The sequence below is a fragment of the Oncorhynchus clarkii genome, chromosome 3, assembly GCF_045791955.1.
Source record: "Oncorhynchus clarkii lewisi isolate Uvic-CL-2024 chromosome 3, UVic_Ocla_1.0, whole genome shotgun sequence".
Classification (NCBI taxonomy): domain Eukaryota; kingdom Metazoa; phylum Chordata; class Actinopteri; order Salmoniformes; family Salmonidae; genus Oncorhynchus; species Oncorhynchus clarkii.
In genome coordinates, this window is record NC_092149.1 from 50,589,701 (window position 1) to 50,617,665 (window position 27,965).

Below are 27,965 nucleotides of genomic sequence, written 5' to 3' on the forward strand. Positions count from 1 at the left end.
ATCTTTGTGAGACGCAGAGTAGGTGAACGGATGATCTCTCCATATGTGGTTCCAACCGTGAAGCATGGAGGAAGAGGTGTGATTGTGTGGGCGTGCTTTGCTGGTGACACGGTCTGTGATTTATTTAGAATTCAAGGCCCACTTAACCAGCATGGCTACCACAGCATTCTGCAGCGATACGCCATTCCATCTGGTTTGCGCTTAGTCCCACTATCATTTGTTTTAAAACAGGACAATGACCCAAAACACAACTCCAGGCTGTGTAAGGGCTATTTGACCAAGAAGGAGAGGAATGGAGTGCTGCATCAGATAACTTGGCCTCCACAATCACCCAACCTCAACCCAATTGAGATGGTTTGGGATGAGTTAGACCGCAGAGTGAAGGAAAAGCAGCCAAGTGCTCAGCATATGTGGGCTTTACTTGAAAAAGCATTCCAGGTGAAGCTGGTTGAGAGAATGCCAAGAGTGTGCAAAGCTGTCATCAATGCAAATGGTGGCTACTCTGAAGAATCTCAAATATATTTTGATTTGTTTAACACCCTTTTGGTTACATTCCATATGTGTTATTTCATAGTTTTGATGTCTTCACTTTTACCCTACAATGTAAGAAAATAAGAAAAACCCTTGAATGAGTAGGTGTGTCCAAAAAACATTTGACTGGTACTGTATATTTATATCTCCTGCGATTGCATAGAATGCTTCCAGTCCTTTATACTGTACATGTTTTATGTTATGTGTCTTGTATAGCAATCTGTCACCACACATGAAATTCCATCTCAGGAAATACAAATTGATTTTAATTGACTGTACTTTTGTTTTTGTTTTTTTGCGTGTGTGTGTGTGTGTGTGTGTTTCTGCTTGTTTCTCCTCTGGTAGACAACGACCAGCCAGGCCATCTTCCGCCTGCAATCCGGAGTGTGCCAACTCTTTAGAGACACCCTGACCAACAAGGGCTTTGTGGAGATCCAGACCCCCAAAATCATATCAGGTACTAGCACTGAGCTCATAAAGCAGTGCAGGCTCAACTCTTGACTATCTGGTCATTTGTGCTCTTTGATGAGCTGACTCTCAATTGCACTTCACAAGCTTGAGCACATAGACAATGTGTGACCATGTGTCACGTTTTGTAGCCATAGAAATGTGTAACACAACAGTGTTGTTTACTACAGTACTTGCTACCACAACCCCAAATGTGCTAGTTTTTTTTTTTTTTTTAACTGAGCTGTGGTGAAACAAGTGTTGCTTTCACTTCCTCATCTTCGGTAGGAGCCAATGGCATTCAACACAGCCTGGCATTGACGCATTTAAAATTGCCGCCTTTTCGGTGAGAGCAGCTGCGGATCAACAGTGTGCGCTAATCTAAAAACCGCATTCACCTCTGCCAACACCCATCACACGTACCCTGTACAAAATGTTCTATGTGACCACCCTTCTGTTAAGGAAAACACATCAGACAATCTACTATATGACAGGAACGTCTAACAAGTGCGTAAATAAGCTAATGGCGCTGTTAGGAAATGGTGTCATCACATAGACGACTTGAAAAAAGACCGTTCACTACAGACAGATGATTTTTGTGCCATGTGTTGCTTCTCTCCTGGGACAGTTGACTAAAAGGTGTCTTTCTCCTCTCTAGCTGCCAGTGAGGGCGGGGCAAACGTCTTCACTGTGTCCTACTTCAAAACCAGCGCCTACCTGGCCCAGTCTCCCCAGCTCTATAAGCAGATGTGTATCTGTGCTGACTTTGACAAGGTGTTCTGTGTGGGACCAGGTAAGGCAGCACCTTGTGAAGAACCAATGGTCTAGTGGGAATGCTACTAGCCAGGCACGTGTACGCTACTCACCACCGGAGACCGGGGTTCAATCCCTGTGTCCTCCATTACTTATGTGTTCCCTCTGGTCTGTCTCCCCCTTTGTTTCCAACTGTCTGGATAAAGTTAAAATAATAATAATAATAATAATATGAATCTATATATAATGCCACATCTAAGCCGTTCACCTATCTCCCCTGTATCCAATAATGGGAATTCATTTGGACTATTGGGTCACTGTAGTTATGTAGTCAACAAACAAACAGTGGCTTACACAATATTAAACCTGGGCAGATAACTGCAAACACAACGCATTTCTACACATAGACGGTGTTGTGATAGGGCTCACGTTGAGCAATAGGAAACATAATGTATCTGACTTGTGCTTGGTCGCACAATGTCTCTTTGTGAGGTAGGTCAATACGGCTAGCACCTGGCCGGATCCACATGTAACCAGAGGAGTATCGACCCCCCCCCCCCCCCCCACTGCAGTCTCACATATCCAAATGTCCCAAATGGTGCCCTATTCCCTGGTCAAATGTAGTGCACTATAAAGGGAATAGGGTGCCTCTAGTTTATCTCTGGGGTGATGGATCTAATCTTCACACTGAAATACGACGTCGCTGATACTAACTGAAGATGTTCTCCGTTCCAGTGTTCAGAGCAGAAGACTCCAACACCCATCGTCATCTGACAGAGTTTGTGGGCCTGGATATTGAGTTGGCGTTCAACTACCACTACCACGAAGTGATCGAGTCCATCACCGACACCATGGTTCAAATCTTTAAAGGACTCCGAGACAAGTAAGCTGGGATTCACTTTGAACCCATATTTGCAAATAAAGTGAGTTATTCTGGTTTAAACTTTCGAGGGCCTATTTCAGGGCTGTAAACTGAGCAAGTGGATGAGCCCCATATTGAGTAAATACGTGCCTCCACCGCCATCTCCTGGTATGAAAGGGCATTGCATCTGTGATGAGGGAGCAGATGGTATTTGGGTAATCTCTCGTGGACATACTACTTAAACATAAATGGTGCCGTAGATCTGTCATGATACAACGGGATGCGTGAGATAACGAGCAGCTTTCATTCCGGCGCTTTGGGCAAATCTCGATTTCGCAGGTGTTAGCATCTTTTGAATTTCGGAAGGGGAGGGGACATTTGGCTCATAGACTAATTTACAAAGAGAGAGGGTGGAGTGCTTCGTTCCAGTTCCGATCCTCATTCGATCTCGTCTCTTAACACGTATGGACCCAGAACTTAATCCAGTATCCGACCAATTATGCAAGACTTTAGTTCTTGGTTAACCAAGATTTAGTATTTGAGTGACACAGTTGTGTGTGCCTGTGTGTTTTCCTTTTTAACAATCGAGGCACTTATCAACTTCTACTGTCCTCCAAGAGTTGCTGAATGACCTTTTTTGCATGTGGTGTGTGTGTGTTGGCCAGGTTCCAGACAGAGATCCAGACGGTGGGGAAGCAGTACCCCAGCGAGCCATTCAAGTTCCTGGAGCCCACTCTGAGGCTGGAGTACTCGGAAGGCGTGGCCATGCTCCGGGAAGCCGGGGTGGAGATGGGAGACGAGGAGGACCTCAGGTCAGTAGCAGGTCGACATAAGACATTGAAATGGGTCGGCAAGTAGCACAGCGGCTAAGAGCATCGGGCCAGTAACCGAATGGTTGCTGGTTCGAATCCCAGAGCCGACCAGGTGAAAAATCGGACAATGTGCCTGCCCTTAAACAAGGCACTGAACTGGAATTGCTCCTGTAAGTCGCTCTGGATAAGAGTGTCTGCTTCATGACTAAAATGTAAATAAAGACTGTTTTTCTACTGAAAATAACCATTTTTTCAAAATGTTTTTCATAGCACTCCCAATGAGAAGTTGCTTGGTCGTCTGGTGAAAGAAAAAGTATGTTACATTCAGTTTCTTTGGGATGTCAACAGATTTTATGTTATTCTAGATGGTACGTGCTGAGCATTTTAGGCTTCCAAAGCAGACTAACGCACCTCTTTATCGCCTTTCTGTTAGTATGACACTGACTTCTATGTGCTGGACAAGTACCCCCTGGCAGTGAGGCCCTTCTACACCATGCCTGACCCCAACGACAAAGTATGCAAGTCACTAAACACAGACATACACACACCACACTTCAACAGGTCGATCATGACACCATTGTGGCAGGACATTGGCAGTGTTATACCAGAGGTGTAACTGACTTGACTGATGTTTCCTCCCAGAAATACTCCAACTCCTACGACATGTTCATGAGAGGAGAGGAGATCCTCTCTGGAGCCCAGAGGATCCACGATGCCCAGCTGCTCACTGAGAGGGCCATGCACCACAACATTGGTAATGAAACAACTCTGCCTTGTTATTCAGTGCAGCCATATTGGTCAATCAGTAACTCAAGCTTCTTTTCTTCTCTTAAGCGATTGCTAGAGAATCTGCATATTATTACTATGTTATGAATACACTGGTGCTAATATGTAAAGTGGTGATGCTAGTATCAAATATTACAATGATTTGTGTTGCTGCAGACCTGGAGAAGATCAAGTCCTATATTGACTCCTTCCGATACGGAGCTCCCCCACATGGAGGTGGTGGCATTGGTAAGAAATAAAATACTGACTCTAAACCTTGGCCCATACCCGCTCCATAAGAAATCCATTGTACATCTATTCTAAATATACTCATTGTAAATATACTCTGCATGAAAGATGTTGTCAAGGTACTCCAAATATACCCATTGTAAGTATACTCAGCATGAAAGATATGGTCAAGGTACTCTAAATCTATTCATTGTAAGTGCACTGTAATGCTGATATGTGAGTTGTTTCCCTCAGGACTCGAGAGAGTCTGCATGCTCTACCTGGGTCTTCATAATGTCCGCCAGACCTCCATGTTCCCCCGTGATCCCAAACGCCTGACCCCCTGAGCGGCCATCGATCGCCATTGGACACAGATGCAGGACATGGGGAAACTACATTTTTAATCTCCAACACACCAGACAGAGGAGACATGAGTGGCGCAACACTGAAGTGCCACTGTGATTAACAAGAGAATAATAGATAACCAAGCCAGGCTACTACGGTTACCAGTATTCAGAAATAGAACCATAATATAAGGGATAAATAATTGGAAGACATTATAGAAGTGGAATATGATTTAGAGATGTAATAACTTCGGCTTAGCTCGAGTGCCTGTCTGTTTCTGCCGTCTTGCCATGTTTGGCTTGACAATGATAATTGAGTAGGCAAACGTACAAACCGTTTCCAAGCTTCCCTAGGCTCACCAATGGGGATAATAAACCTGTGTTTTATGTCTAACACTTTATCAACTTTGATACCAGTCTTTGTCAGAGTACAGAGGTATGAATAATAAATAGTCTTGGTCTGGTGACATAATTTGTAATTATTGCAGCTGTTTTTAAAGTAATTGGAGGAAAAAACAAAAAAGTACTTCCAAAAGCTTGTTTCGCTTTCCATCTTCTTCCATTCTACACGTTCTTTGCTATGTGCTAAGGAGCTTGCCTTGTTCATCACTATAAGCCCTGTCACTTGAGAAACATTCACCGTAGAAGTCTTTTGATTACCTTTCAGGAGGAATGCTGTCATGTTTGTTATATTTTGAAATTGGTGGACATGAAGTGCTTTTTGTAAGGAAAAGAACCATAGTGAACTGGCACCTGAAAGGAATAGTGTTTGAAATCAACTCATAATTGGAAAAGTTCACACACTAACAATCTGTATAAGAGAACATGCCTTTTTCATGACTTCCCATCTCTATGCCATCCAGATTCAGTTGGGTTGAAAAATTCCCCATGCAATAATTGCTTTCTCACAGAAAAACTGCATGACAAACAGAACCTTCTGAGATATTGTCTTTAATCATTGGTTCTGATAATCAGAAATGTATATCAAGAAAAGTAAACTTTACAGTTATCACATATACAATTGAGGAAAATGGAAGCGATGTTATAATAAACTGGGTGGTTTGAGTGCTGATTGGCTGACACGTGTATGCTATGGGTGTGACAAAACACATTTTTACTGCTCTAATTACATCGGTAACAAGTTTATAATAGAAATAAGGCACCTTGGTGGTTTATGATATATGGCCAACATACCACGGCTAAGGGCTCTGTCCAGGCACTCTGCGTTGCGTCACGCTAAGAACAGCCCTTAGCCGTGGTATATTGGCCATATACCACACCCCCTCTGGCCTTGTTGCTGAACTGTAACACCACCAATGGATGCATACAGAGACAGTTTGAGCCATTTTGACAATTATGTTTTACATTTTTACGGTTTAAGGAAAAAGGCAACACGAGGACAAGAAATGTATTTTAAACAAATATGTAGGTCAAATCAAATGCGATTCAGACAATCATGTATGCATATTGCATTCATAACTTACCAAATCATCACATAACCAACATCCATTCTGGGAATAAGTAAATATACAACGATCTTAATTGAAAGTTTGCAGCACTCTCATAGGGTTATGTTAATGGTATTACAAGAAGAAAAAATAAACTAATTTACAGTCCTGTATGAGCAGCAACAGTTTGAGGTGACAAAATACAATATAAGTAGGATCCATCCACACTATCGTATGTCATCCTCCTGCCTTTAATCTGTGGAAGCCCCAACTAGTTGCAGGAGGAAAATGAAGATCTGGACAATGTCAACATAAAGTGAAAGTGCTCCAAAAACATACTCCTCTGGGCTGATGGAAAGCTTGCGGTTTCCGATGAGAAGCTGGGTGTTGTATGCTAAAAACTACAAAATAAAAATGGTTAATTTCATTCATACAGGTTGGTTCAAGAGAAATGAATAAAGTCACCATTCTATTCCCTTTGATATACTGAGGCTTTTCAAGAAAAATAAAAAAACTCACCAGGGTGTAAATGACAGCTCCAATTGCAGCATAGAGCATATGAAGCCATGGGACCTGTGAGTGGAAGAAAACACAGGACATTTTGTATGTATAGGCCTTCATTTCTCAGATTTGTGCAAATAGAGACAAAGTGCATTAAAATGTGAAAAAATGCATTAAAGCAGTTCAACTTTTGACCAAACTGAGGCACTTACATATTTAAAGGATAGCACAATGGCTGTAATGATCCCAGTAACCAAGACTACGATGGCAAGAATACTGAAAAGTCCCCCACAAGATGTAAAATCCACCTGTCATAAGCATAGACATACAATTGAAGTCGGAAGTTTACATACACCTTAGCCAAATACATTTAAACTCAGTTTCACAATTCCTGACATTCAACCCACCACTTCAATTTAAGAATGTGAAATTTCAGAATAATAGTAGAGTCATTTATTTCAGCTTTTATTTCTTTCATCACATTCCCAGTGGGTCAGAAATTGACATGCACTCAATTAGTATTTGGTAGCATTGCCTTTAAATTGTTTAACTTGGGTCAAACGTTTCGGGTAGCCTTCCACAAGCTTCTCGCAATAAGTTGGGTGCATTTTGGTCCATTCCTCCTGACAGAGCTGGTGTAACTGAATCAGGTTTGTAGGCCTCCTTGCTCACACACACCTTTTCATTTCTGCCCACATGTTTTCTATAGGATTGAGGTCAGGGTTTTGTGATGGCCACTCCAATACCTTGACTTTGTTGTCCTTGAGCCATTTTGCCACAACTTTGGAAGTATGCTTGGGTCATTGTCCATTTGGAAGACCCATTTGCAAGCAAGCTTTAACTTCCTGATGTATTGAGATGTTGCTTCAATATATCCACATGATTTTCCTCATGATGCCATCTATTTTGTGAAGTGCACCAGTCCCTCTTGCAGCAAAGCACCCCCTCGACATGATGCTGCTACCCCCGTGCTTCACGGTTGAGGTTGGTGTTCTTTGGCTTGCAAGCCTCCCCCTTTTTCCTCCAAACATAACAATGGTCATTATGGAAAACAGTTATATTTTTGTTTCATCAGACCAGAGGACATTTCTCCAAAAAGTACAATATTTGATCCCCATGTGCAGTTGCAAACCGTAGTCTGGATTTTTAATGGCGGTTTTGGAGCAGTGGCTTCTTCCTTGCTGAGCAGCCTTTCAAATGATGTCTATATAGGACTCATTTTACTGTGGATATAGATACTTTTGTACCTGTTTCCTCCAGCATCTTCACAAAGTCTCTTGCTGTTGTTCTGGGATTGATTTGCACTTATTGCATCAAAGTACGTTCATCTCTAGGAGATGAGCGGTATGATGGCTGCATTGTCCCATGGTGTTTATACTTGCATACTATTGTATGTACAGATAAACGTGGTACCTTCAGGCATTTGCAAATTGCTCCCAAGGATGAACCAGACTTGTGGAGGTCTACAGTTTATTTTTCTGAGGTCTTGGCTGATTTCTTTTGATTTTCCCATGATGTCACACAAAGAGGCACTGAGTTGGAAGGTAGGCCTTGAAATACATCCACATGTACACCTCCAATTGACTCAAATGATGTCAATTAGCCTATCAGAATTTTCTAAAGCCATGACATCATTTTCTGGAATCCAAGCTGCTTAAAGGCACAGTCAACTTCGTGTTTGTAAAATTCTGACCCACTGGAATTGTGATACAGTGAATTATAAGTTAATTAATTGTTGGAAAAATTACTTGTGTCATGCACAAAGAAGATGTCCTAACCGACTTGCCAAAACTAGTTTGTTAACAAGAAATTTGTGGAGTGGTTGAAAAACAATTGTTAATGACTCCAACTTAAGTGTAAACTTCTGACTTCATCTGTAGATGTACTTCACGACATTGGTCAAACGACAATCATTAAGGTACACAAATGACTCAATAGTTGGAATGTTTCATAGGATGTCACATGAATGGTCATTTTTAAAAATTGTATTTAATCTTTATTTAACTAGGCAAGTCAGTTAAGAACAAATTCTTACTTACAATGATGGCCTACCAGGGAACTGTGGGTTAACTGACAGATTTTTACCTTGTCAGCTTGGGGATTTTTACCTTGTCAGCTTGGGGCCAGTAACCTTTCGCTCTAACCAACGCTCTAACCACTAGGCTACCTGCCGCCCCAATAACTTCATATGAAAGGTCTACAAAAATGAACAACCATGGAATGTGCACAATAAACCCAGGGAATCAATGTATGCTATTTATTTAGACAATCGATTACATAAGGAGGAATTGCACAAGATCTTACCCAAAATGTCATGAATATTTAAAAGACAGTCGCCCATTGTAATCCTAGACAAAAGAGTCATTTGATACTGACAACAAAGACACCCTCACAAGCTACAGGCTGTAGGTTCTAAAGAGGCAGTTTTTTTATCCACGTACCTTAGTTTGAAAGCAGAAGACGGTGACAATTATGCACACTATTGCTGTTATTCCAATGGTCAGTAACACTGCTTTTGTGTCATAGTAACTGCAAGAAATGCAAAGTAGATTGAGTCACAAAACAAACAATACAACTTCACCTTACATTAGTATTTGTAGTAGTATTATGTAAAAGAAAAGAAAACAATTCTATAGCAAACCTTGATATTGTTCCTGTCATGTAGGACATGGCCAGTGTCTAGAATATGACATATAAAACAATACAATCATAACATATTGTAGATGTAAAGTCAGCAGAAAAAGAAACGTCCTCTCACTGTCAACTGCATTTATTTTCAGCAAACTGAACATGCGCAAATATCTGTATGAACAAAAGATTCAACAGCTGAGACAAACGGAACAAGTTCCAAGACATGTGACTAACAGAAATGGAATAATGTATCCCTGAACAAAGGGGGGTCAAAATCAAAAGTAACAGTCAGTATCTGGTGTGGCCACCAGCTGCATTAAGTACTGCAGTGCATCTCCTCCTCATGGACTGCACCAGATTTGCCAGTTCTTGCTGTGAGATGTTACCCCACTCTTCCACCAAGGCACCTGCAAGTTCCCGGACATTTCTGGAGGGAATGGCCCTAGCTCTCACCCTCCGATCCAACAGGTCCCAGAAGTGCTCAATGGGATTGAGATCTGGGCTCTTCGCTGGCCATGGCAGAACGCTGACATTCCTGTCTTGCAGGAAATCAGCCATACTGCTCGTTCTGTGCGTGGTGGCATTGTCATGCTGGAGGGCCATGTCAGGATGAGCCTGCAGGAAGGGTACCACATGAGGGAGGAGGATGTCTTCCTTGTAACACACAGCGTTGAGATTGCCTGCAATGACAACAAGCTCAGTCCGATGATGCTGTGACACACCGCCCCAGACCATGACGGACCCTCCACCTCCAAATCGATCCCGCTCCAGAGAACAGTTCTCGGTGTAACGCTCATTCCTTCGATGATAAACATGAATCCAACCATCAACCCTGGTGAGACAAAACCATGACTCGTCAGTGAAGTGCACTTTTTGCCAGTCCTGTCTGGTCCAGCAACGGTGTGTTTGTGCCCATAGGCAACGTTGTTGCCGGTGATGTCTGGGCCTACAAGCCCTCAAGTCCAGCCTCTCTCAGACTTTTGCGGACAGTCTGAGCACAGATGGAGGGATTGTGCGTTCCCGGTGTAACTCGGGCAGTTTTTGTTGCCATGCTATACCTGTCCTGCAGGTGTGATGTTCGGATGTTCCGATCCTGTGTAGGTGTTGCTGTGGTCTGCCACTGCGAGGACGATCAGCTGTCCGTCCTGTCTCCCTGTAGCGAAGTCTTAGGCGTCTCAAAGTACGGACATTGCAATTTATTGCCCTGGCCACATCTGCAGTCCTCATGCCTAAGGCATGTTCACGCAGATGAGCATTGACCCTGGGCATCTTTCTTTTGGTGTTTTTCAGAGTCAGTAGAAAGGTCTCTTTAGTATCCTAGGTTTTCATAACTGTGACCTTAATTGCCTACCGTCTGTAAGCTGTTAGTGTCTTAACGACCGTTCCACAGGTGCAAGTTCATTAGTTGTTTATGGTTCATTGAACAAGCATGGGAAACAGTGTTTAAACCCTTTACAATGAAGATCTGTGAAGTTATTTGGATTTCTAAGAATGATCTGTGAAAGACGGGGGTCCTGAAAAAGGGGCGTTTCTTTTTTTTTGCTGAGTTTAGTTCCATTATGTGTTAAGGCATGATATAGAGATTATTTTTTGCAAGCGTTACTTACAAAAATGGCCAGCAGCACAAAGTTCCAAGGAAAGCGTCTCCTAAACAAAGATGATTAAGATCAAAAGATAAATGTCATTATCTGTTGTTTAACGGTGTACTGTTGTTTGCAGAGTATAAAGAGGGCATGGATAATCTTACCTTGGCCCTTCGCAGCAGACAAGAATGCAATAAGTGACTAAATAAACAGCGCTGGAAGACAAAGATGCCATTAGTATGATAGGTCAAAAATATATTGCTTGTGTTTTATTAGAATATCTCACTCAGAAATAATTAATGAGTAATACATGTAGTAAGGAACCTTAATGGAATATGAAGTACTTACAATGATGTCCAATACACGGCTGGGTTCCTAATGACAAACGCACGTACTTCCTCACTGTAATATAGATCAAATGCTAAAAACGTTAGCATTGCACAAACAGAAAACTAAAACAGAAAAGAGCTCACATTGATATTGCATGGTATGACAGAGATAATACAATGTCACACCGTTGACACTTACACAAATGTAAACACAGCCACAATTGATACAGTGACGATGAGCTGAGCAGCCAATATTAAGTACACCTGTCCCAACACAAAAAAGGGTGAATTCTGTCATGATCACAGCCAGTAGAAGTGGACTGAGTGATTAGGAAGTCGATGTGTAAAAGGTATAAGATCCCATACTTTTCGGATGAACGCATGTCGAATAGAAATGCTTTCCCATGCTGTAGAATAAGGATATTCATCGTCTTCCACTGCTTTAAAGAAAAACACGAAGTAATGACCAATAATGACCAAGTAAAACTATTTTGACAAACTTCGGATATTAACAGTATATCTTTTTTAATATGTAATATATTATACTGTACAGTAAAATAGCTTCAGAACCTGGGTTGGAGGTGGGCATTCCTAGAGGAATGGAATAAGGCATCCCAGAAGGAGGGTAGCCCAGAGGGTACCCTGCTTGTCCTGGGTATTGAGCAGAGGACTGAGCAGGGTATGGTCCATACGCTGGTGGGGGCTGTGGGTAGTTCCCATGCCGGGGCCTGGGGCCATGTAGTGCATCTTCATAGGCTGGAGGGAAATCCGACTTTGACATTATGACATGCGATATGGGCACCTTATAAGACAGAGGGGGTAAGAAGGAAACATTATGCTGAGTTCAAAACAACTGAGAACTATGGCCGAATTCAGTGCGTTCAAAACAACTGCGAACTATCTCCGAATTCAGCGCGTTCAAGACAACTGGGGGTGGGGAAGAGCTCAGACTGGGAAAAAACGGTTTGAACGGGTGATCCAACTCAGAAAGATTTGACCTTGTCCCCCCCCCCCCACCCCAGAGTTCCCAGTTGTCTTGAAAGCACCAATAGACCATGCCAACGACATCACATATATTTGTCCCACAACGCTATATATCCATTTTCAGAAATGTTGGTAAATTAGCTTTCGTTGTTTAAATAAATTATGAAAGAGATGTGTGTTTTCTCACTATCTAATCATGACATGATGTTCAATGACATATAGCTTATGTGTTGTATTTGTTAAGAATCTATCACCTGATGGGTTCATTTCTCAGAGACCAATCAATAATCATGTTTTTTTTGCTAAATGCTATATGTCCGTCTCACTCAGAGAAATAGGTAGTAGCCTCCTGCTAGATTTTGCACAGTCCAATGTAACAAATAACAAAAACAATGTATAAAGAACTGTACAGATGAAACATTTGTGACATCAATATTTAAAAAAAAAATAAAAAATGTTTTCAATATTGTATACAGTAATATCTGTATGCAAAACATTTACATTTTAGTCATTTAGCAGATGCTCTCCCAGAGCGACTTACAGTAAGTGCATTCATCTTAAGATAGCTAGCTAGGTAAGACAACCACGCATCACAGTCAAATGTACAGGATAAGAACATTTCATTCCAGCTAAACTATGGATAGGCCTCTATTGTGCAAAGAAACACAGGCTCATACACATCTAAAATCTATGAATGAAAAATCTGAGAACAGTAATATTTTACATACACATGAAGGTACCCATAAGCAATCATTTCTGAAGAGAAAAACGCAAATGTAAAAAAAAAAATTGGGGTGGGTATTGCGTTTTGGAAATACACTATGACTAGCAGGGTATTTAAGGTTTAACATAAACAGTCTCAGTAACTTCAGATAGGGACTCCTGCATGATTCAGATGACATGTTTGATGTTAATGATGACATCACATTTACCACAAATACCCCGCAGACCACACTGTCTGGCATGACAAGCCTTCTAGCATGAACTGTATAAAGGCGTATAACACCATAATAATCGTACAAAATGTGAGTACAAAATAGCCACCCAGATTGTTATAACAAAGTCTGAATTAAATTTCAGAACGTAGTTTCGACTAAAACTTAGCAAAAACATAAAGACGCATGTATACTCACCAAGTGGATTATGATGAGATATCGATCTGCGATGTTAAACACCTAACGGTTAAATGGTTTGATCATTTAGTTTGGTCAAGTCTGGGGCACTGTTCCTGTGTCGCCTACATTTCACGGAGTTGTAATGAGATCCTTACCCAACATGCCCCCCGGCTGATGCATACATTTGTAAGAAAAAATTGTGGTTATTTTTGTTTTGTTCCAAATTAACAATTGTTTAAATTTGAAGGCCTGTCATTAAAACCATTATTTATTCACCTTTATTAAGACAATATTTTGAGACCATTTGCTGGAGAAATGATTTTAATACCTATCCGAATAACGCAGGATTACTAGATACATTCCAATAGGCACGACCAAATAGCAACATTTCCGCTGAAGTTACACTGTAACAATGTGTCAACAATGTTTCATAGTTCGATATTAGTTCACATGCCATACTTAGTAGGCGTCACTAGGCATCGCTGTTTGGAAACAAAGTACGACACAGGCCCAATTCCTACTCTCATGTTTACATATTTTAAAGGAAAACAACGTACACATTATGGCCAAAGTTCCACTGTGTTCTATTAACTGGTAGTCTTGTAAACATCACAATATCTATTGCGTCCACATCGTTTCAGATACTTACTGCAGAAGTGGAAATAACAATTAGGCGATAGTGACCGAAAAGTGACTGGGCCCATAATCACCCAAACACCACTAGTTTCGAAAACCAGACCCGAAGCATTTGAAAATTGTGGGAACGCGGATGTCTAGACTAGAGACCTTTGGATTTAGTTGTCACTTTCTTTACTTGTTTGTAGGCTCTTGACTTGTCGGGTGTAAACTGTATGTGTAATCAATATTCAATTAATATTACAGACTAGAAACTACATTCAGACTTGGCTATATGGTTCGCAATGATATGGACCCGATATTTCAAAATGTATAGGTTAGGGGTATGTTGAAGAGTTTGGTTAAGGTCTGGGTCCGTTTTAGTTTTCGCTACTTGGTTTAAGCGCCAGCTGTGTCCTAATGGTGCTTTCAAGGCAACTGGGAAAAAAGGGGTCAAATCATGACGTCAGTGATTTTCAGTTCGGAGCTCTAGCAAGAGGCGCCAGTTCCGGATTTGAATTCAGAGTTTGATGACCGTTCAAAAGATTTTCCCAGTCGGAGCTCGTTTTTTTCCCGATTTCCCAGTTGTCTTGAACGCACTGAATTTGGAAGTCAGAGATTTCTCAGTTCCGAGCTCCCCGTTGTTTTGAACGCGGCAATAGTCTCTCCCACAACACCCTGGAGGAGGAGGGGGAGGAGGAGGAGAAACGTAGGCTACACGTGTGTCGTGAACAACATTAGCGTGAGAAACAATGGTGGAATCTGCGGTTCGCCTTCAAAATAAAAGTCCCAAATTAAAACCACCTCAAACGGATACAAATAGTGAAAACATCCCACAATTTGACTAGATAGTGCTGAACACGTTTTGAATGGTGTTACATACATTCAACAAAATATATTTATTAGTTAATTTGACCCCAAAAAATGTTTCAAACTGTATTTAAAAATTGTATCCCTATTCTTTTTTTCTTACATTTTTCTTAAAATGTTTGTTTGACATTCACTTGCATTGTTAGAAGCTAGTGACATAAGCATTTCGCTGCACCGCTATAATACCTGCTAAACTGTGTACGTGACCAATAAACTTTTATTTGATTTTGATTTGTGGATATATTTTAATTCAGAATTGCATTGGGGGCATACTTATATGCACTGTACAGCCTATCCCATGGATTATGCACAGTGCTTGACTTGGACTGAAATACACTGAGTTTACAAAACACCTGCTCTCTCCATGACATAGATAGACTGACCAGGTGAATTCAGATAAAAGCTATGATCCTTTGTTGATGTCACTTGTCAAATCCACTTCAATCAGTGTAGATGAAGGAGCGGAGACAGGTTAAAGAAGGATTTTTAAGCCTTGAGACAATTGAGCCATGGATTGTGTGCCATTCAGAGAGTGAATGGGCAATACAAAATATTTAAGTGCCCTTGAACTGGGTATGGTAAGAGGTAGCAGTAGGACATTTGAAGTGCTGGTACTCAGCTCACCATCAAGCATTGATTGTGCAACTGTGAAATTAGGTATCAGCCTACTCAGTGACACCCACAGAACACAACTATGTAGAGTTTATACAATTATTAGCGTCTACATAGCTACATAGTTGTGTTCTGTGGGTGTCACTGATACCCCCATTTCATAGGTGCATAACCCATATGTTAGGCTGTACAGTGCAATATGAATGTCCAAAACACAAAATAGACTGACTGTTGCATGTTTTCAACAGTTTTAGTTTCAATGGGATACTTTTATTTTGAAGGAGAGTCGAAGATTCCACTAGTGTTGCTCACGCTAATGTTGGTCACAACACACTGGTGAAAACACTTCCGCGAAATGTGACGAAAATTGGATCATACGTTGCACCGCCCACGCAATATGGCGCCTCCTGACTGGTCGGTAACCCTCATTGCAACTGCATCATTTTGCAGCGTGTTATGTTTATGTCTTCGTTTTAGGCGCACAGGACGTACCATTTGGAAAAGCTTTTTTGGTCAAATAATGGCACGCACTGAGAAACCCCTGTTTCGGATCGCGTAAGTTGGTTGAAGCTTCAGTATTTTCCGAATCAAAATGTATTTTTCTCCATTGTCGTTTCTCACTTCTTACAAAATGAAGCGATGCTTCTGTTAGCTAGCGAACTAGTTACATCTGTCATTATTTTGCCTGCAAATAATGTAACTAATGAAAATAACTGAAATAACACAGGCTGTTACATTTTAGGTATACATTGTACACAAGAACCAAACTTGGTTACATGTACTACAAGAGGCAGATGAGGAAGGCACGCGAGCAGTTCCCCACTGGACATTCCAGAGCACAGCCCATGGAATTAAATGGTAACGTTAGCTGTGGTTCCAACAGGCTACTCATGTTTAGTCAGTTAATAATGTGAGCTAGCATAAAGATCAGTGCATCACTTACACGTCTCCTGTCACTCATCTATCTACAGGTATTAAAATCATGCCCATTTCAGTGCTGTCTGATAACTACAGCTACCTTGTCATTGACATGGCCTCGAGCGTTGCAGTGGTGGTAGACCCTGCAGACCCACAGACAGTTCAGGTGGGTGACGGGTCATGGTTATGCCTTCTTTGTAGATCTACTTTCTGACCATTTTAATACTCTCTCTTGAAATAGTTGAGGCACTATGAAGACTATGTCGTGTAAACGTAACAAAGCATCTGGTGAGCTTGGCATTTCATCGGCCTATGCTACAGTGGACATTCAGTATATAAGTCAGCGTTCACAAGATAATTTGGGACACTGAGTGATTGCAACACAGAACAATACACTATTAAATGTAAATATGGAGGAGCCTCTGAAAGGGCTGACTGTCATAATGCCTCATCTCATCTGTGGCACTTCCTCTTGGCCTCAATAAGACCCTCTTTGATTGGATGTAGCCGACTCTTGTGCCAGTCTGGCCGCTGTCCCATACACATACAATGATTGCTCAGTCTGGAGTAGGCCACACTGTGGTTTATGGTGTCCTCGATATATCCACAGCATGTTTCATACATTTTCGCCCCTATATCTCTAGTTAATATATATATAATACAAACAGCACTTTTCAGTTCCAGTCTGTGTTTCGCCTCCATCTAGGTGTAGCCTATATCTAGTGCTTTAAAGTGGTGGGTTTTTCGCCACGGTCGTGATAGGAATGTTTATACCCTGTCGACGATAATTGATGCCACTGTCTGTAATCATTTTAGGCAGTCCTCGAGGAAGAAGGGGTGATGTTAGAAGCGATCCTCTGCACACACAAACACTGGTGAGAACCGAGTGTCATTACTTTGAATGCCAAAATTACTTGTAGATAGAGGATTAGATGAACTGGGTTGTAGGTGTCATACATATCAATGGGCCTGTTCAATATTTTGTCGTTGATGCGACATCCAAATGTTATAGGTCGCATTGCAGTGTGATATTATGTTGACATGTTCTGTGTTGTTCATCTACACACTTTTTGTAATGTGATATTAAGTAGCTGCTTTAAAAAAAAAAATGTAATAGACATATTTTGTTTTTATCCCTAGGGACCACAGTGGGGGTAACAAAGGACTTAAAAAGCTGTACAGCTCATGTCGTGTTTATGGAAATGCAACTGATAACATTCCTGGCCTCACACAGTAAGTCTAGGCTACAGCTGCGTAGTAAGTCACGGTCTTATCTTTGACAGCTTTTCCGTTGTGTTTGGAATTTCAGCCCTCATCTTTCGTCATTATGTTCTCGTGAAAATTGTAGTTATGGCAAACATTTATAGTGGAAATTGCATGATATTTGCCCAATTCTGTGATTCAAAGTCATAGAGGAGATTGGTATGTATCATTGAAGATATTGATCCAGAGGGCAAACATGCATTTCACTTGCTAAACAGAATGTCACCAGTAGTTCCCATGGCACTGTTCGTTGATTTGTCTACTATGGATTTGTGGAGAATTATCTCCTCAGTCTCAGATTACATAAAATCAGAAAAGGTCAAATGATTCACTGTGACATCACAGCTTCTCACTATTATTGTCTTGTATTTAGCATGTTAATTAATAATTCATATTTCATATATCGACAGTGCTAGACTTGGGATGGAAGAAGTACTGGAGGTGTCTTTTTCCATTTTCAGATCTCTGATTAGTCTCTTAACAGTTCTTACACATTTTCCACGACTTCTCCATGACTTTGAACCACATTTTCACGCCGATTATTATAGCCTACATGAAAAAGTAAACATTATTGACACTGGAAAGCTACTGTGTCTGATCCCATGTAGACCTACCACCTCCTGCCGTTGTGCCCTTCATCAAGGCACTTATTCCCCCCATATAGAATTGCACTGTTAGTCGCAAGTGGTCAACCCTCCATCTGGAGAGCTCCTGGGTGTGCAGGCCTGTCTTTTTCAACATTACAACCAAATACTTTTGTCTTTATAAAATTATTCCCTCATTCAATAAATCAGGGATCAAATGGATAAGGTAGGCTACTGCGAAGCAAGGTATCTAACTAGACATGCTTATATAAACTCAGCAAAAAAAGAAACATCCCTTTCTCAGGACCCTGTCCTTCAAAGATAATTCGTAAAGATCCACATAACTTCACAGATCTTCATTGTAAAGGGTTTAAACACTATTTCCCATGCTTGTTCAATAAACAATTAATGAACATGCACCTGTGGAACGGTCGTTAAGACACTAACAGCTTACAGACTGTAGCCAATTAAAGTCACAGTTATGAAAACTTAGGACCCTAAAGAGGCCTTTCTACTGACTCTGGAAAAACATCAAAAGAAAGATGCCCAGGGTCCCTGCTCATCTGCGTGAATGTGCCTTAGGCATGCTGCAAAGAGGCATGAGGACTGCAGATGTGTCCAGGGCAATAAATTGCAACGTCTGTACTGTGAGACGCCTAAGACTTCGCTACAGGGAGACGGGACGGACAGCTGATCGTCCTCGCAGTGGCAGACCACGTGTAACGACACCTACACAGGATCGGTACATCCGAACATCACACCTGCAGGACAGGTACAGCATGGCAACAACAACTGACCGAGTTACACCAGGAACGCACAATCCCTCCTTCAGTGCTCAGACTGTCCGCAATAGACTGAGAGAGGCTGGACTCAGGGCTTGTAGGCCTGTTGTAAGGCAGGTCCTCACCAGATCATAGAAGGAATGAGTGTAACACTGAGGCCTGTACTCTGGAGCGGGATCGAGGTGGAGGGTCCGTCATGGTCTGGGACAGTGTGTAACAGCATCATCGGACTGTGCTTGTCATTGCAGGCAATCTCAACGCTGTGCGTTACAGGGAAGACATCCTCCTCCCTCATGTGGTACCCTTCCTGCAGGCTCATCCTGACATGACCCTCCAGCATGACAATGGCACCAGCCATACTGCTCGTTCTGTGCATGATTTCCTGCAAGACAGGAATGTCGGTGTTCTGCCATGGCCAGTGAAGAGCCCAGATCTCAATCCCAATGAGCACGTCTGGAACCTGTTGGATTGGAGGGTGAGGGCTAGGCCCATTCCCCCCAGAAATTTCCAGGAACTTGCAGGTGCCTTGGTGGAAGAGTGGGGTAACATCTCACAGCAAGAACTGGCAAATCTGGTGTAATCCATGAGGAGGAGATGCACTGTAGTACTTAATGCAGCTGGTGGCCACACCAGATACTGACTGTTACTTTTGATTTTGACCCCCCCCCCCCCCCTTTTGTTCAGGGACACGTTATTCAATTTCTGTTAGTCACATGTCTGTGGAACTTGTTCAGTTTATGTCTCAATTGTTGAACCTTATGTTCATACAAATATTTACACGTTAAGTTTGCTGAAAATAAAAGCAGTTGACAGTGAGAGGACGTTTCTTTTTTTGCATAGTTTTATAAGTCTAAAATATTCCTGTTTCAGGGAAGATCTATGCACAGCAAGTTATTTGTCAATTAGGCTATTTTTGGGGGAATATTTTTAACATTGCAATTACATGGCTACTGTTTAATAGAGGGGAATTCCAGCTTTCCAACTGCTCAGATTTACTTAGGCTACACCGTGCCGGTGGAAAGGCAACAACAACGTGAATGCTTAGTTAGCTATAGTTAATGTGTAGCAGTTATCTCGCTAGTTGTGTTTGTGAATTGGTGATCTATTTACTCTGTCATTATTTTACACCTGCTGCTGAAGTGTCACGCGGGCAGCGGCCCACTCGCACTGGCACTCGCAGCACCACAGACGCGCACTGAAAGGTCAATCCGATAATGGCTGATATGTCCTTTTCTTAATTGATTGATCATATTTAAGTGTGCTTTCCTGAATTACATTAACAACAATTAGGAAACTCATTTCCATGACTTTTCATGACCTTACAAACCCTCATTTGACAACTTGAAACAGCGCGTCATGCCATACAGGCTGGCACATGTTCAATCTGTCTCAATCTTGGAACAGCCTACTGTCACGCTCAGATTCACAGACTAGCGGCAAATAAGCTTCTTCAACAAAGCGAAATCGGGTAATGAATGCCCAACCTCCATTGCTATTCAATGAAGATCCCGCCTTCATTCCGCCTTGGTCAAACTTTTTTTGCCTCTGTGTGTGAATCTGGGCCAGCGTCCTGTCCAGGGGATGTGCTTGTGCGTCCAGCTGACTCACGCTACAGAAGACGTGCTCCTGTAAGCCGTTCCAATTCACACAAACCAAGGCTTGTGCAAGGCGACTTATTTGTACTTTGAAGCATCTCACTGTTATCTGCGTGGTGTGAAGAGGTAAGCAGTGGTGCGTGACTCTTAATATGCACATCAACTGTCCAGGTGGTCACATGAACTTATCTGATGACCGCCTGCATGAAGCCTATTGTCTTTTGCTTGGTTTTCCAGCCCACTGACAGACAAAGACTGCATAGACGTGGGCCGTATGCACTTCAAGGCACTGTTCACACCTGGACACACAGTGGGTCATATGATCTACCTCCTGGATGGTCGTACCATAGGAGCCCCCTCCAGCCTGTTCTCAGGTGACCTGGTGTTCCTCTCTGGATGCGGTAAGTCCAGCTCCAAAATCAGCTCTGTAGTTAGTTATTTTTTGATGCACTTAGTGAGCAATGGGCACGTATTGAAAAGCAGGTTCACAGTTGTTCGGCTTCTGTAGCTGTAATGCACTGTGTTTGCTTTGAGTGTCATCCACTGCGTCGCGTGCTCGTATATAACTAATTAATTGCGGCAGATCATCTATTTTGTCTGCAGGGAGGATGTTTGAAGGCAGTGCCTTAACAATGCTGTCGTCACTAGACACGGTCGGCTCCTTGAGTGATGAAACCCTCTTATGGCCTGGTAGGGAAATGACCTCCTCCTTGTCTGTTTGCATTAAGTGCAACTGTATGCATTAGAATGACAAACAAAATATTTCAGCACCAGTCCCTTCTGTAAGACTTGTATTGATGTCTGTGTTCCGTGTGCACGGACTTGTATTTCCCAGGCCATGAGTATGCAGAGGACAACCTGATGTTTGCTGCCGAGGTGGAGCCCCACAACGCTGCCAGGGAAAACAAGTACCAGTGGGTCCTACAACAGAGAGGTCAAAAGCTGTGTACGGTACGGAGAATAATCCATCCTCGTTGTTATTCCTTACTGGCATCAAATCCCAAAGGAAGTCACTATCCCGGGCTGTGTGGAAGAGAGGCTTGTCAGGGGGGCCCACAGGACCGTCTTTGTCGGAATGCCTTTGCACTCTCCTCTCACTGAATGCTCCCGTCTTCGGCGGTACAACAGTCAGTGTATCTACTGTATCTATGCCGAACGTGTTAAACAGCGCGAATCAATTCTCATAACCTCATGTCTATGAAACTTTTATATGTAGGAGACTAGAAATAGCCCTACCATCAGTGATCGCATCCTCCTAGTGTCTTTGACGTTAGTGGATGCAGATTCCAACGGTGGAATGCATGCCAGACTAGAGCTGTGGGTGGGATTTTCATTTGGTCAGGAGGATAATACCCGGTCTTTGCTGTGGATTGGACTAATCTGAGCTGCTGGGATCAGGGTGTGGGTCTGATGCCTCTGCCCTCAGGGGATGCTTTACTAACAAGCAGGGTGTCTGTCTGTTATGAAAATATTGCGGCGAACATTTTGACTGGCAGCATTTTATTCGACCGGACGTTTTGAGAAATGTACGGGATACGTATGCATTGGGGGGCGTAACCTAATTAGGGCGTCCAATAACGGTGCTCAGAATGCTAGAAATCGCATTTAGAATATGGTAGTTAAAACAGAACATGCAAGTTGAGAATGCGATGACGTGTGTCCTTACCGCGCACTTTGAAGATGTTAGTTCAACGGTCCACGTCCTCAGCCAGCAAGGCGAGTAAAGAACCGTCAAATCACTAGTCTATGTATGGACGGTGCGTGAGTTTCAAGTTTGGGGAAGCGCATAAAAATTCACCTTTTGTAATAAAGCATTCGATGCACCATTGTATTTGCCGATTTATGCGATGAGTAGACTGGATAGTCATCATTTAGGCTAATAATTTAACTCGATCACTGTTCGCAAAAAAAAAGAAAAGAAGGCTGTTCAATGCATGGCTGAGCGTGTATAGCGGAGAGGTACGTTTCTTTGTTTGCGCGGGAAAAACACGTTTTAATGCAATTCTACAGCACTTTATATGACAGGAGACATTAGCAGAATCTTTTTTTTGATACGACAAATTCCAGGTTAGCCTACTCTGCTGACACTGACAAGCAGATCAATCAAAACGACGTTGTCCATATAATAGGCCTATGAGAAGGGGAGACGCATATAATATGACTAAACTGGAGGAGGAAATCATTGTCCAAAAAAACCCAAACGTTTTAAGTGGCACTTAGCCAACAGTGATAAAGAGTGAATATGTGCAGTGCGCACTCACCTGGTGATTATGGCCGATGCTCTTCGCTAGTGCCAATAAGGTAGGCTATTGTTGTTCGGATCAATTAAATTGAGACTTTTGATAACTGAAAGACAGATCGGTCTTTTCATTGTCTTCTCTTTACAGCAAATAGCCATTTGCTTCACGGACAATTGAATTTTGACGTATTGCGATATGCCTGGCTGGGCCTCATTACTCAACAATCATGTATTTGGTATTTGCTGGGCGCACTGCATACATTGCGCTCTGCCTTTCCTTCCAACTGTTAAATAAAGGTAAAAAAAAAAAACTGTAGGCAATACGATTTTAAAACAATCCACAACTTTTTTTTTGTAAGGGTGAGCTAATGATCCTCTGTTGCCAGGTCACACTTTAGTGGCCTATTTTGAATGACTTGATTTATTTCTGTATAGACAGGAGTAGGCTAATTAGGCTATATCATTCTGGCAATTTAATTCAATGTACGTAGGCTCATAGGTGGCGTGTTCATAAGGCTATGTCAATCCACTACCCTCCATAGTAGAAAAGTTGACCTGTTCTATTGGTCAGCTTTTCGAGAAAGAAATAGCCCAAACAACAGACTCTGGGACAGTTGTGGGACGATGGATCCCAAATTCACAAAACCAGTGGGTTCAGGCTACATAAAAAAAACATTAAGAAGCAAATCAAATTGGTCACATGCAGATGTTAATGCGAGTGTAGCAAAATGCTTGTTCTTCTAGTTCTGACCATGCAGTAATATCTAACAAGTCATCTAACAATTTCACAACCACTACCTTATACACACAAGTGTAAAGGAATGAATGAATAAGAATATGTACATATAAATATATGGATGAGCGATGGCCGAGCAGCATAGGCAAGATACAGTAGATGGTATAGAGTACAGTATATACATATGAGATGAGTAATGTAGGGTATGTAAACAATATATAAAGTGGTATTGTTTTAAAGTAACTAGTGATACATTTATTGCATCCAATTTTTAATTATTAAAGTGGCTAGAGATTTGAGTCAGTATGTTGGCAACAGCCACTCAATGTTAGTGATGGCTGTTTAACAGTCTGATGGCCTTGAGATAGAAGCTGTTTTTCAGTCTCGGTCCCAGCTTTGATGCACCTGTACTGACCTCGCCTTCTGGATGATAGCGGGGTGAACAGGCAGTGGCTTGGGCGGTTGGTGTCCTTGGTGATCTTTTTGGCCTTCCTGTGACATCGGGTGGTGTAGGTGTCTTGGAGGGCAGGTAGTTTGCTCCCGGTGATGCGTTGTGCAGACCTCACTACCCTCTGGAGAGCCTTGCGGTTGTGGGCGGAGCAGTTGCCGTACCAGGCGGTGATACAGGCTGACAGGATGCTCTCGATTGTGCATCTGTAAAAGTTTGACGGTTTTTGGTGACAAGCCAAATTTCTTCAGTCTCCTGAGGTTGAAGAGGCGTGTGGGTGGACCATTTCAGTTTGTCCATGATGTGCACGCCGAGGAACTTAAAAAACTTTCCACCTTCTCCACTACTGTCCTGTCGATGTGGACAGGGGGGTGCTCCCTCTGCTGTTTCCTGAAGTCCTCGATCATCTCCTTTGTTTTGTTGACGTTGAGTGTGAGGTTGTTTTCCTGACACCACACTCCGAGGGCCCTCACCTCCTCCCTGTCGGCCGTCTCGTCGTTGTTGGTAATCAAGCCTACCAATATAGTGTCATCTGCAAACTTGATGATTGAGTTGGAGGCGTGCATGGCCACGTAGTCATGGGTGAACAGGGAGTACAGGAGAGGGCTGAGAACGCACCCTTGTGGGGCCCCAGTGTTGAGGATCAGCGGGGTGGAGATGTTGTTATCTACCCTTACCACCTGGGGGCGGCCCGTCAGAAAGTACAGGACCCAGCTGCACAGGGCGGGGTCGAGACCCAGGGTCTCGAGCTAAATAACGAGTTTGGAGGGTACTATGGTGTTAAATGCTGAGCTGTAGTCGATGAACACCATTCTTACGTAGGTATTCCTCTGGTCCAGATAGGTTAGGGCAGTGTGCAGTATGATATGATCCTTGACTAGTCTCTCAAAGCACTTCATGATGATGGAAGTGAGTGCTATGGGGCGATAGTCGCTTAGCTCATTTACCTTCACTTTCTTGGGAACAGGAACAATGGGATAGGGAGAGATTGAATATGTCCGTAAACACACCAGCCAGCTGGTCTGCGCATGCTCTGAGGACGCGGCTAGGGATGCTGTTTGGGCCGGCAGCCTTGCGAGGGTTAACACGTTTAAATGTTTTACTCATGTTGGCTGCGGTGAAGGAGAGACCGCAGGTTTTGGTAGCGGGTTTAGTTTGTCTGGGAGCAAGACAATTAATCTGGTGTAAGATCAGAATGTTTTACCTAAAATGTTGCTCAACTATTATTTATTAACATTATTAGCGCAGCAATTCGCACAAGGCAGTAGGCTATGGGCAAATGTGCATTTGGTTACCGGACAATGAAAGAAAGGTGAGAACACGAGAGAAGTAGGCTACTAGTTTCAATAGTTTATGGAAGTCTTTATAGAATAATTGCCTCCACGGATATGGTCGGATTTTGCCAAGGCTACTCAGAAGCAAGGTCAAACTTGCCTCATTGTATGAAGTAAAATGTTCAGGTTTCAAACAATTAAGTAGCTATATGTTTTCAAAATGCATACTGCCTCCAGCACATTGGAAAGTGTTGGTGACTCTCTTTAATTAGCAGTTGAGAAATAAAACTAGTAGCTCTTTTTAATTGTGGCCCAACAACTATTTTTAACACACAGTTGCATTTAGAATGGTTGCGCAATGATTGGGCTAATAAAATCACTGTTTGACAGATTTTCCGTTCAAAGGCTCTGTGTCTGTGTTCGTGTGATAGATGAGATGCATAACGAATATACACAAGTGGCAATTTAATTCCACAAAAATATGCACATTTACGGCACGATGGCGCAAATGTATTTCCATCAAATGGTATTTCCATCAATGAACAGGCTAAAAAGCGTTATTTCACAATGGGATTATTTTGGCAGATTTTTTGTTTTTGTTGCCCTGTTCCAATTTTATTGGCTTTTCTATTTTATTGATGGCCAAAAGCCAGCTAACAAGTCACACCCCAGGTAGAAACCTATTGTGACTACCAGCTAGTGTAAAGGACGTCACGCTGCTTGCTTAGCCATTACCGCTTCCTCCTGATTCGGCTCACACTGAGGCTCAAACCCAGGACCTCTGCCTTGCCAGCACACGTGGCCACCCTCCTGAAGCGTCTTACCAATCGGGCCAGGCGTAAAGCTAGCTATCCGCTACCGCAAGTGGTGACCCTTCAGGCTGAGGAGTACGTTTTCCACATTCCCATGTGCTTACACGAGCATACCTCTCTTGTCTTTACATACAGCACATGCAGATCATTTCTATCAAACCATTAACTGAAGAAACCTTTCAGACCTCTACTTGGAAAAGCTAAGGCAAAAACTACCTATAGTATGTTGAGTTGAGAGAATTACTATTACTCTTTTGTTCTTCATACATTGTTTCCATAATCATGTGGTTTCAGAGTCCCTCCACCATTGGAGAGGAAAAGGAGTACAACCCATTCCTGCGCATCCACTCCTCTGAGCTGCACCAGGCTTTGGGCCTCCAGCAGGACCAGGATGAGGACTGGACACTGTTCCGGGCTCGGGTCTTGGAGGAGCTGCGAAGGCGCAAGGATATTTACAAGGGCAGATAGCGATGAGAATACATTTGAACAAAATGCCTTGAGGTGAATTAAGCCAATTGGGAACTCTATATTGATGTAATGTGAGGTTCAAAATAAATACAGGCAGATGTCTTTTTTTTTTTCTTATTCTTTTTTAAGAATGCCGCGTTCCGTTCCATTCCATGTTGGTTGTTCTGACCTTCCAGCTCTAATATTGCAGGTGACAAATATGAAACCCATTGCTTGAAATATGCGCACACAGAAAAGTTTAGTTCAGGACACTAGTTGTAGTATCTCACTGTAAAGTTGACCTTGTGTGTGTGATTCTAAAAGTTGACATGTTCAACAAATGTATTACTGTAATGCAGCAGTCTTTTCAAACAATTGTACCATTTCTGGTACTCAAACTAGACACGGCGTCTAAAAGACTTGTTTGCACATTCATGTTATTTGTTGTCAGATTTCATTAATATTGAACAATAAAGATCAAGGGATAGGTACTGTTAGTTAGCTGCTATTATAGGTTTGTTTTCTATTTGACACGCGGTATAATAGGAATAAACAGATTGATATTGGAAAACCTGCATTATATTTTTTACGGTTAAATGACAAACTTCCGGCAGGTACATGGGTGTTAACTCAGTTTCACTGGACCATATGGATACCACTTCAGTCAATGGGCACATGTTTCTATCTTGTATTTTGGCTGAATTGATACTGTATCTCCACATTGTATGCTGTGATAAAATGATTAAGAATTGTTGCCGTTTTATGATTTTTTTTCCAAATGGCTGTAGATTAAGTTATTGTTATGTGCAGAAATGAATTAAAGAAACCCTCTAGTTTATAGGTGACTGCTGACTTCTGAAAAGTTTAATTTAATTTTTTATAACCACTTTTCTTGAACGTGTTACTTAACAAGTTAGATATCCTTTATACTGCACTGAAGGAGACAATTACAAATCATCAATAAGTTTGATATTTGGTAGAAGATTGAGAGCACTGGTTATTTGATGAAAATGAATTGGATTTTATTGCAATAAAGATTTTCAAATAAAATCCAAGTTTGTCACATGTGCCGAATACAACCGGTGTAGACCTTACAGTGAAATGCTTACTTACAGGCTTTAACCAATAGTGCAAAAAAGGTGTTAGGTGAACAATAGGTAAGTAAAGAAATAAAACAGTAAAAATATAGGCTATAAAAGTAGTGAGGCTACATACAGACACCGGTTAGTCACGCTGATTGAGGTAGTATGTACATGTAGATATGGTTTAAGTGACTATGCATATATGATGAACAGAGAGTAACAGTAGCGTAAAAGAGGGGGTGGTGGGTGGCGGGACACAATGCAGAATGCCCGGTTAGCCAATGTGCGTGGGCACTGGTTGGTCAGGCTAATTGAGGTAGTACAGTGCCTTGCGAAAGTATTCGGCCCCCTTGAA

At 42.1% G+C, this 27,965-nt stretch overlaps 3 protein-coding genes across 6 annotated transcripts in view; 2 read left to right on the forward strand and 1 right to left on the reverse strand.

Annotated features, from left to right (window-relative positions):
* LOC139396838 (aspartate--tRNA ligase, cytoplasmic-like) overlaps window positions 1-5,277 on the forward strand; it is a 33,156-nt gene extending 27,879 nt beyond the window's left edge. Inside the window, exons 10-18 of the mRNA XM_071143758.1 lie at window positions 877-988; window positions 1,637-1,771; window positions 2,467-2,614; window positions 3,259-3,405; window positions 3,676-3,718; window positions 3,839-3,919; window positions 4,048-4,159; window positions 4,348-4,419; window positions 4,654-5,277. Of these exons, the coding sequence (XP_070999859.1) occupies window positions 877-988; window positions 1,637-1,771; window positions 2,467-2,614; window positions 3,259-3,405; window positions 3,676-3,718; window positions 3,839-3,919; window positions 4,048-4,159; window positions 4,348-4,419; window positions 4,654-4,745 (942 nt within the window). The 3' untranslated portion in view covers window positions 4,746-5,277. The remainder of the gene's footprint in view (window positions 1-876; window positions 989-1,636; window positions 1,772-2,466; window positions 2,615-3,258; window positions 3,406-3,675; window positions 3,719-3,838; window positions 3,920-4,047; window positions 4,160-4,347; window positions 4,420-4,653) is intronic.
* Window positions 5,278-5,677: 400 nt separating this feature from the next.
* On the reverse strand, window positions 5,678-14,628 carry LOC139396860 (protein lifeguard 3-like). 4 transcript variants are annotated; one of them, XM_071143778.1, is made up of 12 exons: window positions 13,352-14,628; window positions 11,805-12,036; window positions 11,601-11,674; window positions 11,434-11,498; window positions 11,254-11,307; window positions 11,070-11,120; window positions 10,930-10,969; window positions 9,333-9,370; window positions 9,133-9,220; window positions 6,904-6,999; window positions 6,710-6,763; window positions 5,678-6,591 (listed from the first exon to the last, which is right to left on the reverse strand). In XM_071143778.1, the coding sequence occupies exons 2-12, from the start codon at window positions 12,013-12,015 to the stop codon at window positions 6,442-6,444; spliced, it is 921 nt and encodes a 306-aa protein (XP_070999879.1). In that variant the 5' UTR covers window positions 12,016-12,036; window positions 13,352-14,628; the 3' UTR covers window positions 5,678-6,441. The 4 variants fall into 4 exon arrangements, with proteins under 4 accessions (XP_070999879.1, XP_070999884.1, XP_070999889.1 ...); XM_071143783.1 differs by having other exon boundaries at window positions 11,601-11,671; window positions 13,352-14,615; XM_071143788.1 differs by having other exon boundaries at window positions 11,601-11,671; window positions 11,805-11,990; window positions 13,352-14,367.
* A 1,146-nt stretch (window positions 14,629-15,774) lies between these two features.
* Window positions 15,775-27,578, forward strand: LOC139396879 (PNKD metallo-beta-lactamase domain containing). The gene is made up of 9 exons (XM_071143806.1): window positions 15,775-15,985; window positions 16,173-16,288; window positions 16,402-16,514; window positions 17,165-17,223; window positions 17,489-17,581; window positions 20,810-20,973; window positions 21,176-21,262; window positions 21,408-21,523; window positions 26,376-27,578. Exons 1-9 carry the CDS (start codon window positions 15,828-15,830, stop codon window positions 26,547-26,549), a joined length of 1,080 nt encoding a protein of 359 aa, XP_070999907.1. The 5' UTR covers window positions 15,775-15,827; the 3' UTR covers window positions 26,550-27,578.
* The last annotated feature ends 387 nt before the right edge of the window (window positions 27,579-27,965 follow it).

Coding starts and splice junctions, on each gene's coding strand:
- LOC139396860 (XM_071143778.1), bottom strand. CDS start 12,015: ATGTCAAAGTCGGATTTCCCTCCAGCCTATGAAGATGCACTACATGGC. Junction 10,970..11,069: donor GTCTGCTGCGAAGGGCCAAG/GTAAGATTATCC, acceptor ATCTTTGTTTAG/GAGACGCTTTCCTTGGAACT. Junction 9,221..9,332: donor ATGACAGGAACAATATCAAG/GTTTGCTATAGA, acceptor CATTTCTTGCAG/TTACTATGACACAAAAGCAG.
- LOC139396879 (XM_071143806.1), top strand. CDS start 15,828: ATGGCGCCTCCTGACTGGTCGGTAACCCTCATTGCAACTGCATCATTT. Junction 16,289..16,401: donor ACAGCCCATGGAATTAAATG/GTAACGTTAGCT, acceptor ATCTATCTACAG/GTATTAAAATCATGCCCATT. Junction 20,974..21,175: donor GGTGTTCCTCTCTGGATGCG/GTAAGTCCAGCT, acceptor TTTTGTCTGCAG/GGAGGATGTTTGAAGGCAGT.